General features: G+C 35.8%; 2 protein-coding genes across 2 annotated transcripts; both read left to right on the plus strand.

Annotated features, from left to right (window-relative positions):
• Positions 1–1,744: 1,744 nt before the first annotated feature.
• LOC133796858 (brefeldin A-inhibited guanine nucleotide-exchange protein 2) lies at positions 1,745–9,350 on the plus strand. Its single transcript, XM_062234544.1, has 11 exons — positions 1,745–3,169; positions 3,771–4,088; positions 4,255–4,600; positions 4,687–5,109; positions 5,213–5,502; positions 5,625–5,898; positions 6,040–6,539; positions 6,648–6,969; positions 7,091–7,472; positions 7,580–8,262; positions 8,438–9,350. The coding sequence occupies exons 1-11, from the start codon at positions 1,998–2,000 to the stop codon at positions 9,047–9,049; spliced, it is 5,322 nt and encodes a 1,773-aa protein (XP_062090528.1). The 5' UTR covers positions 1,745–1,997; the 3' UTR covers positions 9,050–9,350.
• A 202-nt stretch (positions 9,351–9,552) lies between these two features.
• LOC133796859 (probable calcium-binding protein CML18) lies at positions 9,553–11,002 on the plus strand. The gene has a single exon (XM_062234545.1). It carries the CDS (start codon positions 9,985–9,987, stop codon positions 10,717–10,719), a length of 735 nt encoding a protein of 244 aa, XP_062090529.1. The 5' UTR covers positions 9,553–9,984; the 3' UTR covers positions 10,720–11,002.
• The last annotated feature ends 2,361 nt before the right edge of the window (positions 11,003–13,363 follow it).

The following is a 13,363-nucleotide window of genomic DNA, read 5'->3' on the forward strand; positions in this document are numbered from 1 at the left end:
GCTCGTGGTACGCTAGAGGCCTGACGTACCCCATGATCTTTATAACGTTGACTATGCAATGTAAACGTGCGTGAACAGACATCACGTGTTTGTTCTATCCCGAATTCCCGGATATGCAATATAAACGTGCGTGATCAGATATCAGTGGCTTAAATTAGACCATGCGACCCATGATCCATTTTACCTAATGATTAGACCACATTGTAATATAAAATGTAAATATTAATCATTGATGTAACAGATATGATGTGAGGGATCAAATGATCACGGGATGACCCCAACACCTACCCAGGGATCATTCTCCTATAAATACCCAGACCCTGGGTAGTGTTGAGGGTTAGATTTTCTTTGTAAGGCAAGATGCTGTAAAATTATAGAGAGAAATATAACAATAACACAGACTCGTAGACTAGAGGGATTTTAACCTCCGAACCACGTAAAAATGAGTGATCACCTTTTTTGCATTTGTCTTCCTACATCTTTGATTACTATCATTTTCTTAGTACGGTTTATCATTAAGCACTAATCCATCCTAGTTATTCATATAATTCACTATTGGCGAAAAACCGCGTCAACAGTATAGTATACAAAGTTACTCCTATAATTCTAAGTTACCATGAATAACTTGTTATAAAATGATATTATTTTAGTATACTGCATAGTTACTTTTAAAAGTTATATATTCGTTGCTTTTAAAATTATTTAAGATACCAATTGGTTACCTTGTGATAGATGACTAAATTTTTGGGTATGCCACAAATTTAAAGCAACCAATGAACTTGTGCGTTACCGAAAAGAGTCTCTTTATGTTCTATTTAAAAGTTACCAAATAATAACCTAAATAATATTTTATAAAAGATACTTTAAATGTATATAAAATAACTTTAAAATTGTTTCGATTACCGTAGGGTAACTTTTAAATGTAAAATAAGAATATACTTTTTGGTATATTAAATTTTGTTTAAGTTTAAAATTTAGTTATTATTTTGGTTAACAGAATATAAAAGAAAAACTAAAATGTTGAATTTTATTGTGCTTATCTTATCCAACCACAACGAAAAAACACATGTTTCTCACATCAAAATAATCTCATTGAAAAATAGATTGCGATAACACTACTCAAACGGTAAAAATATATATGGTATTAGTGTAAATTAAATGAGCTACACCATTTTCATAAATAAGATGCAAAATATGTTGCTACATGTAAATTTTCTTAATTTTTATTTAAAGAAAATATTAGCCAATTTTTATTTTTAGGATATGTTTTAGATTTATGTATTAGTATGTTTTATTATCTACCAAGTGGTATATAAATTCATTAAAAAAAAGAACTGGTATATCTTAAAAAAAATCTATGTCGATATATATTAATCGATTGTGTTGACACACTTTCATATTTGTATCATTCCAAATTTTGAGCATGTCCAAAAAAAAAAAAAGAAATACCTCATTACAAAATGTTTTCCAGCTTTTTTTTTTTAAATAGAGACGAGAAATGTTCCCTGAAACTTATTCACTACTCTATCGCTTATCTAATATCTAAACAAAAAGTAAACCAAGGTCAGAAACTAATTTTAAATACATTAATAGATCTCCTAGCGCCAAACACCGAAAATACCCAAACTAACAATATGTTATTCTTCTCCATCATCCTTATAACTAACAATATTTATTTGATTTTGACAAGAAAGACAAAAGGATAATTATGGCTTTTAATAATGCTATAGACTATTATTAAAAAAATAATTAGAATAAGGGAAGAAATCCTCAACTCGATCTAAATCTTCAGTCCTCTCGCTCTGTGTCTCTCTCCTTCGATCCCACCACTCCCTGATGCGTTTCAAAACGGGGCAACCAGCCACTGAGTCAACTCGCCCGATTACTCCCGAGTTAGAAACTCTATCTCCTTGAAGGTAGGCACTCACCTATTGAAACTTTTAAATCCTCATTTCTAGATCCGACTTAGTGAGTCGCGACTCGTAAGGATTTGGGGAATGGCTTCTTCGGAAGTCGATTCCCGTCTTAGCCAGGTGGTGTCCCCAGCCCTAGAGCGCATCATTAAGAACGCATCGTGGCGCAAGCATGCCAAGCTTGCTCACGAGTGCAAATCCGTCGTCGAGAAGCTCAGTTCCAAGCAGCAGTCTAGCCCAGGTGCGGATTCCGAAGCAGATGCATCTGGCCCAGGCCCCTTACACGATGGAGGCTCGACGGAGTACTCACTCGCTGATTCCGAGTCCATCCTCAGTCCTCTGATCAACGCCGCCTCCTCCGGCGTTCTCAAGATCGCCGATCCAGCCGTTGATTGTGTTCAGAAGCTTATCGCCCATGGCTACTTGAGAGGCGAAGCCGACCCTAGTGGGGAAGCCGAGGGGAAGCTCTTGGCGAAGTTGATCGAATCAGTGTGCAAATGCCACGATTTGGGCGATGACCAGATGGAGCTTGCGGTCCTGAAGACGCTCTTATCGGCGGTCACATCGATATCTTTGCGAATTCACGGTGATTGTTTGCTTCAGATTGTGAGAACTTGCTATGATATCTATTTAGGGAGTAAGAATGTGGTCAACCAAACCACTGCAAAGGCATCATTGATCCAAATGTTGGTGATTGTGTTTCGGAGAATGGAAGCCGACTCGTCCACGGTCCCAATTCAGCCCATTGTTGTGGCTGAACTCATGGAACCAATTGAAAAATCGGATGTGGATGGTTCGATGACGATGTTTGTTCAAGGATTTATAACGAAGATTATGCAGGACATAGATGGGGTTTTGAACCCTGTCACACCTAGTACACTTGGTGGGCACGACGGTGCTTTCGAAACGACCACGGTGGAGACGACGAACCCAACGGATTTGTTGGATTCAACTGATAAGGATATGTTGGATGCCAAGTATTGGGAAATTAGTATGTATAAAACGGCATTGGAAGGTAGGAAGGGGGAATTGGCGGACGGGGAGGGTGAGAGAGACGATGATTTGGAAGTTCAGATTGGGAACAAGTTGCGGCGAGATGCATTTCTAGTGTTCCGAGCTTTATGTAAGCTTTCCATGAAGACACCTCCTAAGGAGGCATTGGCGGATCCTCAGTTGATGAAGGGAAAGATCGTCGCTTTGGAGTTGTTGAAGATTTTGCTTGAGAATGCAGGGGCTGTTTTTCGGACTAGTGAGAGGTATGTTTGAATTTGTTAATGCTGCTATGTAATTTTTGTTGTTTGTGAAGTCTGCCACATGTACTGATTAGTTTCTGTTATATAAGGTATCGTATTTGTTAATTTGAGTGAGACGATGATGAAGAAATGCAGTTATGTCTGTAGTTAAGTCGTCAAGAGTTTTTAAATTTTGTTTTTTATGGTTAAAAACTTATGTAGTGCTCAAAATCAATATGGGAGGTTGAATGTGCATAGAAACGAACTTTGTTAGTATAACATTGTTTGTATATTTATTGGTATGATTTGGGAAATGTTTGTTCTTAAGATGTTAGTGTTTTAAGTTAGTTTAACCTTTGATTTGGAGGAGAAAAACTTTTCTATGAAACTTGAACTTCAGCTCCTTAGTTTTTGGAAGAAATGCCAGACATGTTTTTGATTTTAAATGTCCTAGACTCCTAGCTCTTGAGAAGGCACTTTTTTTTCCAAGTATGATTTTGAATTGCTCGTTCAATGAGTAAAGTGCATCCCCATGTTCTAGGAACATATTTCACTTTTGATAGTGTTTTCTCTCTCCCTGAAGTCTGCCCATTAACATATTCTGTTTACTATGCATGTGAAACAGGTTTTTAGGTGCGATTAAGCAATACTTGTGTCTCTCGCTGTTGAAGAACAGCGCTTCGACTCTTATGATAGTTTTTCAGTTATCATGCTCTATCTTTATCAGTCTTGTGTCAAGGTTTAGAGCTGGATTGAAAGCCGAAATTGGAGTGTTTTTCCCTATGATTGTTCTCAGAGTTCTGGAAAATGTTGCACAACCTAATTTTCAGCAGAAGATGATAGTGCTCCGATTTCTGGAGAAGCTCTGTGTTGATTCACAAATCTTGGTAGACATATTCATCAATTATGATTGTGATGTCAATTCATCAAACATATTTGAGAGGTATGTTACGTCACACTTGCTATATGGTCTTTGACATACAACGTTTCAAGGTCTGGCTATCTAGCAGTTGTAACAATACCAAATTTGATCGTCCTTGCAGTGTGATTGACTTGGTTGAATGTTATCTAATTTAAAGTATATATTTTTGTTGTTTGAATCTTGCTAGGATGGTTAATGGACTTCTTAAAACTGCACAAGGTGTTCCTCCTGGTGGAGTCACCACATTATTGCCTCCTCAGGATGCAACTATGAAGCTTGAAGCCATGAAGTGCTTGGTAGCTGTTTTAAAGTCTATGGGAGACTGGATGAACAAACAATTGCGTATTCCAGATCCTCGTTCTACCAAGAAAATCGAGTATGCTGAAAATAGCTCCGAACTGGGGAGCCCTCCCCTTGCAAATGGAAATGGTGATGAGCCTGTTGAAGGATCAGATTCTCATTCTGAAGCATCCAGTGAGGCCTCGGATGCTTTGACAATTGAGCAACGTCGGGCATACAAGCTGGAACTTCAAGTAAGCATGCATATATTGTATAGGATTCAATCATTTTTTTATTTTTTGGTTATTGTGCCTGGAACCTTATGTAAGTCTTGTGGCAGGAAGGCATATCTCTTTTTAACCGGAAACCTAAGAAAGGAATTGAGTTCCTTATTAATGCAAATAAGGTGGGAAATTCACCAGAGGAGATTGCAGCTTTTCTTAAAAATGCTTCTGATTTGAACAAGACTTTGATTGGTGATTACCTTGGCGAAAGAGAAGAGTTATCGTTAAAAGTGATGCATGCGTATGTGGATTCCTTTGATTTTCAAGGGATGGAGTTTGATGAGGCAATCAGGACCTTTCTTCAAGGCTTTAGGTTGCCTGGTGAGGCACAGAAGATTGATCGTATCATGGAAAAGTTTGCTGAGCGGTATTGTAAATGTAATCCAAAGGTTTTTACTAGTGCTGACACGGCCTATGTCCTTGCTTACTCCGTGATAATGCTCAATACAGATGCTCATAACCCTATGGTAAAGAACAAGGTGAGTCACAAGTACCATTTGTATTGTTCAGGTATTAAGACAGAATTCTAATATTTCTGATATAACTTTTTTTTTTAACTTTTTTGTGACTATAACTATACAGATGTCAGCAGATGATTTTATAAGAAACAATCGTGGCATTGATGATGGGAAGGATTTACCTGAGGAGTACCTGAGGTCATTATTTGATCGAATTTCAAGAAATGAGATAAAAATGAAAGGAGATGATTTGGCTCCTCAACAGATACAATCAGTTAATCCAAATCGACTTTTGGGATTGGATTCTATTTTGAATATTGTGATCCGGAAACGGGATGACAAGCATATGGAAACTAGTGATGATCTCTACAGACACATGCAAGAGCAATTTAAAGAAAAGGCACGCAAATCTGAGTAAGAATACAACTGATTTAACTTATTATCTTTTGGTTTGGTATTTTTTTTGCAAGCCGGAGCATGCACAAATAAAAAATCTTTTAGTGTCCCTCTTAATTTTTATATTTATGGAATTGTAGGTCAGTTTATTATGCTGCAACAGATGTGGTGATTCTGCGATTCATGATTGAGGTCTGCTGGGCTCCTATGCTTGCTGCCTTCAGTGTTCCACTTGACCAAAGTGATGATGAAGTAATAATAGCTCTATGTCTTGAAGGCTTTCGTTATGCTATTCACGTAACTGCTGTTATGTCCATGAAGACCCATAGAGATGCCTTTGTCACTTCTCTGGCAAAGTTTACTTCTCTCCACTCCCCTGCTGATATCAAGCAGAAAAACATAGATGCAATTAAGGTCAGTATATTTTTTTACTCTGTAGAAACTGTCACAGGATGCAACTAAATATGATGTCATTAATTCATCACTGGATTTTTAATCGACTTAAAAATTTAATTTCATAAATCTGACATTGGAATTTGGTTATTTTGTACTTAGTCAATAGTGACAATAGCAGATGAGGATGGGAACTACTTACAGGAAGCTTGGGAGCATATTTTGACTTGTGTCTCCAGGTTTGAACATTTGCATCTATTGGGAGAAGGTGCTCCTCCAGATGCCACGTTTTTTGCATTTCAACAGAATGAGTCAGAAAAATCAAAACAAACTAAGTCAACCATCCTTCCTGTTTTAAAGAAAAAGGGACCTGGGCGGATGCAGTACGCAGCTGCTACTGTGATGAGAGGTTCTTATGATAGTGCTGGCATTGGCAGCAATGCTTCTGTCACTTCTGAACAGATGACTAGTTTAGTTTCTAACTTAAACATGTTGGAACAAGTTGGAAGCTCTGAAATGAATAGGATTTACACACGGAGTCAAAAGTTGAACAGTGAGGCAATTGTTGACTTTGTGAAGGCTCTCTGCAAGGTCTCCATGGAAGAGTTGCGGTCTGCTTCTGATCCTCGGGTTTTTAGCCTTACAAAGATTGTCGAAATTGCGTATGTAACACCTACTTGAGCTTGCTTTGCATACTTTTTGTTTATTTGTATTGTATGCAGCTTTTGTTAACAAATTATACTTTGACTTGGATCTTTTTCTTATCCCAGGCACTATAATATGAACCGTATCAGGCTTGTGTGGTCTAGTATCTGGCATGTGCTCTCTGATTTCTTTGTAACGATTGGGTGCTCTGAAAACCTTTCTATTGCAATCTTTGCAATGGATTCATTGCGCCAGTTATCAATGAAATTCTTAGATCGAGAAGAGTTGGCCAATTATAATTTCCAGAATGAATTTATGAAGCCTTTTGTAATTGTTATGCGCAAAAGTAGCGCGGTTGAGATAAGAGAATTAATCATCAGATGTGTTTCACAAATGGTTCTGTCTCGTGTCAATAATGTCAAATCTGGATGGAAGAGCATGTTTATGGTAATGAAACTGTAAATTCTCTTTGCTTTCACATACCTCTGGTATATGATACCTTAATTAAATTTGTATATATATATATATATAATAGGCTGTTAATACTTTTTACCATCATTAACTGCAGGTATTCACTACTGCTGCTTATGATGATCACAAAAACATCGTACTCTTAGCCTTCGAAATAATTGAGAAAATTATTAGAGATTACTTCCCATATATTACTGAGACTGAAACAACCACCTTTACAGATTGTGTGAATTGTCTTGTTGCATTCACAAATAGTAGATTTAACAAGGACATCAGCCTCAATGCTATTTCTTTTCTCCGGTTCTGTGCAACAAAACTGGCTCAGGGAGATCTTGGGTCTTGTGCAAGGAACAAGGACAAAGATGGTTCTTTTAAAACTTCTCCACATTCACCTCAAACTGGTAAAGATGGAAAAGAAGATGATGGGGAAATAAATGATAAGGATGACAATCTCTATTTCTGGTTTCCTTTATTGGCTGGTAAGAGTTTTCATTGAATTGGTATTTATTCTTGTCAAGAAGCATCCGTATTTGCTTTTGCTATATTTGCTCAGTGTTTTAGTTTACCTTGTTTGAATTCCTTGCAGGTTTGTCAGAACTTAGTTTTGACCCTAGGCCTGAAATCAGAAAGAGTGCCTTGCAAGTGCTTTTTGAAACTTTACGCAACCATGGTCACCTTTTTTCCCTACCATTGTGGGAACGTGTGTTCGAATCTGTTCTTTTCCCAATATTTGACTATGTTCGGCATGCTATTGATCCTTCTGGTGAGAACTCACCAGATGGAGAGGATGGTGATACTGGTGAGCTTGATCAAGATGCCTGGCTCTATGAGACATGCACATTGGCCCTCCAGTTAGTGGTAGATCTTTTTGTGAAATTTTATAACACGGTCAATCCACTTCTGAAGAAAGTTTTGATGCTTTTAGTAAGTTTTATTAAGCGTCCTCACCAAAGCCTTGCTGGTATTGGTATTGCTGCCTTTGTTCGGTTGATGAGCAATGCTGGGGATCTGTTTTCTGATGAGAAGTGGCTAGAAGTTGTTATATCATTAAAAGATGCTGCAAATTCAACACTACCTGATTTCTCTTTCATAAGTGGTGATGATGCCATTGTTAGAAACTTCGACGTATCTTCCAGCAGGGAGAATCATGGAGAGGCTGTTGTGTCTGGTATTCCCGACGAAGATACAGAGAGATCGCGGACACAACATCTTTATGCTTGTATATCTGACGTTAAGTGCAGGGCTGCTGTTCAGCTTTTATTGATTCAGGTAGAGTCTGCCTCCCATCCTTCAGATACATTTCGTAATTAAAATATGGGTATAACATTGACTTCATCAGGTTATGTAATGCTGATGAATTAGATGTTGGTGGATTTCTATGTAGACTATGATATGCATTGTTGGCGTCCTGATCATTGAATTCTTTTCTTGTTAAAACTGGCAGGCGGTAATGGAGATTTATAACATGTATCGGTCTCACTTCTCAGCAAAAAACATCTTAGTTCTCTTTGGTGCATTGCAAGATGTAGCATCTCATGCTCACAAGATCAACAGCAATACTGCTCTGCGTTCAAAGCTACAAGAGTTTGGCTCCATGACCCAAATGCAAGACCCTCCACTTTTACGACTAGAAAATGAGTCTTATCAGATGTGCCTCACTTTGCTACAAAATCTCATTGAGGACAAATCTCCAAGTTATGAGGAGGCAGAGGTAGAGTCCCACCTTGTTGGTCTCTGCCAGGAGGTTTTACAGTTCTACATAGAAAGCTCACAGTTTGGTCAGATATCAGAATCATCTGCTAGTGGGCAGCCCCATTGGAAGATTCCCCTAGGTTCTGGGAGACGCAGAGAACTGGCAGCACGAGCACCACTTATAGTTGCAACACTTCATGCAATATGTGGTTTGGGAGAGACTTCATTTGAAAACAACTTAACTCATTTTTTTCCGCTACTTTCAAACTTAATAAGTTGTGAACATGGGTCAAATGAGGTCCAGGCCGCCCTCAGCGACATGCTCAGCTCATCAGTGGGTCCTATTTTGCTTCGGTCATGTTAATTTTGGGGAGATTGGACCGACCCTAAATGTTGAGGTGTATGATATTTTTTCCTCCCATATAAACTTCTCCCATCGTTTTTCTTCTGCTTTATAATAATTATGATCGGAAATATAGCCTTAAATAGTGTTTGCAGAGTTAGGGATGGATTTGATTGCAAGCTAGTGGTTCTAAACCTTCAATAGTTTGATTCAGGAGTATAGCTCCATTTAGCGTTCATAGATGTCTTCAGGAGTTTTCTGTTGTATGGTAGTCTCATTTCATATTTTCAATTTTTTTATATATATATTTTTTTCTTCAAAAGTGAGTTTCATATAATTATTTACTGTACAATATTTTCTTATTCAACATCCATTTTGGAGTCATCTCGAAATGATCTTTTATGTTTGGTACATGGTCTTCAATTTTTGTACGAACTGAGTGAATGCCCATAGAACTGTAAGCAACGAGTTGATTTCCTCCCCAAAGGCTTATCAAAAAAATCTTGAAAAAAAAAATCTTTGGTGATTCCTTGATCTATTAACAAATATAGGATTTGTGGTCCACATCTAACTTTATATTCAAAATAATTGAACAATGAGCCGTCTGTAGACTCTGTAAACCCACTTCGAGATAGACAGAAGCAAACAAGTGAGTCAGTTACTCCTGTCCTTGAGTTGCGGAGTCCACAAGAAGTACGAACATAATTGTAAAAGGGCGTGTGAATGAAAACGATATATGCCGGCACTGTTCTTATCAATTATCATATTTTAGCTGGCCTCCACCCATCAAGACTCTATCAAAACACACTAGTTGTGGACTCGGTTCTTTGCTTCTAGACAACCCTTTCTCTCTCTCCAATCTTATTTTCAAGCCAGGAGTAAACTACGGCTTAAACCATTAGAATATAAAACAACGGGTTGTTGACAATTACATTCTCGTAGATAGCCATGCACATATGATATATATGTATAGCACTGTAAAAAATCCTAAGCTTTTCTATCAAATTTTCTCTCCAACTTCCATTTCCACCACTGGTTTTTTCATCTTCTTTCTCTCTTCTATGTTGGTCTTCTTTGTAGCTCTCCAAAAGAGGGCAAAAACCCTTTTTCAGCAGCTCAGAGCAGTGGGGTTGATTCGTGGACGCAAGAAAACGAAGCCGGCAAGGAAACTTTGGTCTAGTCTTGATGCATCACCCACAGCTTTTGCAGCCATGGAAGTGTCCAGCCAATTTAAGCAAGTTTTCGAGGTCATAGACGAAAACGGTGACGGGAAGATATCGCCATCAGAGCTCAGTGAAGTGCTGTTGTGTCTCGGCTACAATAAATCTATTGCCACCAAGGAGGCCGATGGAATGGTGAAAGAAATGGACTGTGACGGAGATGGGTTTGTAGACTTGGATGAGTTCTTGGATGTTATGATCAATTATAATAACAATACCACTGGTAATACTGATGGAAAGGAGGATAATGATGATGACCATGATCACCTCTTGGATGCTTTTCTTGTTTTTGATACAGACAAGAACGGTAAGATTTCAGCCAAGGAGTTAAGACGGGTTCTGGTCAGGCTTGGATGTGACAAGTGCAGTCTTGGAGAGTGTAGAAGAATGATCCAAGGTGTGGATAAGGACGGTGATGGCTTCGTGGATTTTGAAGAATTTAGGTTGATGATGACCAGGGCTACAGATTAAACCCTCCCACTCAATTGTTTTTGTTATGGTTGTGTTGTGTAGCGTTGTTCCTTGTAAATTTTACAGAGCCATCTGATTTAGGAATTAATTTGGTTTATGAGATGATTTGAGGTTCGGGATATTAGTCCTAATCAAATTTAGGAGGTAACAAATGCAGTATATATCACAATATTTTTGTACCATATATCTAAGTAATGTCTTTTTAATTCCTTCAAGAGATGAGTTCATCTATAGTATGTGAAACAATGGCAGACATAAAAAAAGTCACTTTTCTACCACTTTATTCCTTCGACTAATCATTTCTTATCTGAAGAATAGTGATATGGTATGGTCTCCTGGGGTCCCGGGGATCCCCGAGATCTCTTTACTTTCTAATACCGTTCGAGAAATTAGAACAAAAATCTATACTGTTGTAATAATTTGTATGGACTTATCATATAATTATTGATAATTCAGTTTAGTCGGAATTAAAACATAGTACGGACAATAAATATTAAGCATTTTTATGATTAATGTGCTATCTATATGATTAGTGATACACGGTGTTATAAATAGGCACTAGTTAACTAACTAGAGTTGGTTCATGAATTTTTCTATTTTTTTTTGCCAACTTTTTCGCCACCATTAATCAAATTAAGGCCTACGAAGACTTATTTATTTATATATATATATATATATAAAGGTCTACGAAGACCATTACGAATTTACGATTCAAAGTATTTGCTAAAACTGTCTCGTAGTGAGAGAGAGTTTCCATACCACCCTATTGTTACCAAATTTAGAGTTGATTTTTACAAAAATAATAACATATGCCAATATTTGAGGTATTCTCTATTCTTTATTTTATGAATATTCTCTATTGATGTGTCTTAAATTTCTATCAATGTTGTTTATATATGGGGTTAGTTATTGGTAGGCTAATTAATAGTAATAATTATATTATTATATTTTGATTTTATGGTAATTTTGTTGTGCTTAATGCTTATTATATATATTCCTCTTTAATTTAACATAAACAACAGTCTCCATTACGTGAAGCTGCGAAACTCTGTTGATCTTTTAAACTTTTTGAATCTTGACAGAGATAAGAACAAAGGATAAGTGTGCACTGTTGTCAAGTCTATAAATTCCTTATCATTTTAAACTCGTTGAATAGACAACTGGAACAACCGTCCAGCCCGGCCCCTTTTTAAATGGCTACTAGGCCTAGTGGCCAGGCCCAAAAACAAATTTGACCTCTAGTGATTTTAAGTCATTGAAAATAGAGGAAATTACATTTTATATGGGATTTTTATTAGTGTGTGCAAAAATATGGCTTTTTTTTTCAAAAAAAAGTTAATCTATGACTTTTTTTAATAATTTTCACTTTTATGAGTTTATTTTCCCATATTTTGGTATAAAAGTTGGTTTATGCCATAGTTTTACTCTTAATCAAGTTTTATTAATTTGGAAGGGTATGTTTGAAATTTGATTATTATTTTTTTTAGCTTATTTGTTTTTTTATATTGTTTTTATATTACTAATTTTATATTAAATTTTTCTTTGGTTGTTTTGTAAATTATTTTTTGTAATATGAATTGTTTTTAAAATTATTTTTTATTTATTATAAACACGTTTTTTTTAGATTGTATGTTTTTTTTTTCAAATTCTGGGTAAGGTAACCAGTTACTTTATTGATCTTTGACAGTTATGTAAAAAAAATCTTAGAGCTAGGTTAAATAACATGCATCAGGAGGGGTAACCAGTGGTTACCAGTTATCCTGAGATGAGTAATTTTCTGCCATAAGATGGGTAACCAGTTACCTAAGAGGGGTGACGAGTTACTCATATTAAATATGAAAATAAACATCAAATTTGAAAGAAAAAGTGGAAGAACACTTCATTAAAAAATGAAGAAGAAGTAACTATGATTTTAGTAACATATGTAACCAGTTACCATAAAGAAACCATAAATATACACACATCAGAATGTGAAGGTAACCAGTTACCCCCAGAAATTTACACACAAATAATGTGAAGGTAACTAGTTACCCATTCACGTTTTCATATTTTTATTAGTTTTCTTTCCAAATTTTGGTATTCCTATAAGTGTTACAGTAAAAAGAAAATGCTGAAAAAATTGATTTGATTTTTTTTTTTACATATAGTGGAAAAAACTATAAAAAAAATTACAATAATAAAAGATAATAAATAAAAAAAATAGTAGAATAATTATGTAATGTTAAAATATGTGTGAAAAAAAAGAAAAAAAAAAAGAAATAGAATGAGTACAAAAATGAAAAAAAAAAACAAAAGAAATGATGAATGAAAAAAAATAGATGAATAAATAAGAATGAAAAGAAGAAGAAGAAGAAAAATAATGGAAAAATGAAAAGAAAAAAATATGAATGAAAAAATTGGTAGAAAAAAATGAAAAAAATTGAAGAAGAAAAAAAAAGCGTATATGTGTGAAAAAAGAAAAAAAATGGAAGGAGAAAATAATAAATATAAAAATGAAGAAAAAATAGAATGAAATAAAAATTGAAAAAATATGAAAAAAAAATAAAACAATACAAATGAAAGAAAAAAATAAATAAATGGATAAAAATGAAAAAAAGAAGAGGAAGAATGAAAAAATGGAAAGAAAAAGAGATGAAGGAAAAAA

Source organism: Humulus lupulus, chromosome 8, assembly GCF_963169125.1.
Source record: "Humulus lupulus chromosome 8, drHumLupu1.1, whole genome shotgun sequence".
NCBI classification, from domain to species: domain Eukaryota; kingdom Viridiplantae; phylum Streptophyta; class Magnoliopsida; order Rosales; family Cannabaceae; genus Humulus; species Humulus lupulus.

Coding starts and splice junctions, on each gene's coding strand:
- LOC133796859 (XM_062234545.1), top strand. CDS start 9,985: ATGATATATATGTATAGCACTGTAAAAAATCCTAAGCTTTTCTATCAA.
- LOC133796858 (XM_062234544.1), top strand. CDS start 1,998: ATGGCTTCTTCGGAAGTCGATTCCCGTCTTAGCCAGGTGGTGTCCCCA. Junction 5,503..5,624: donor GAAAAGGCACGCAAATCTGA/GTAAGAATACAA, acceptor ATGGAATTGTAG/GTCAGTTTATTATGCTGCAA. Junction 8,263..8,437: donor TTCAGCTTTTATTGATTCAG/GTAGAGTCTGCC, acceptor TAAAACTGGCAG/GCGGTAATGGAGATTTATAA.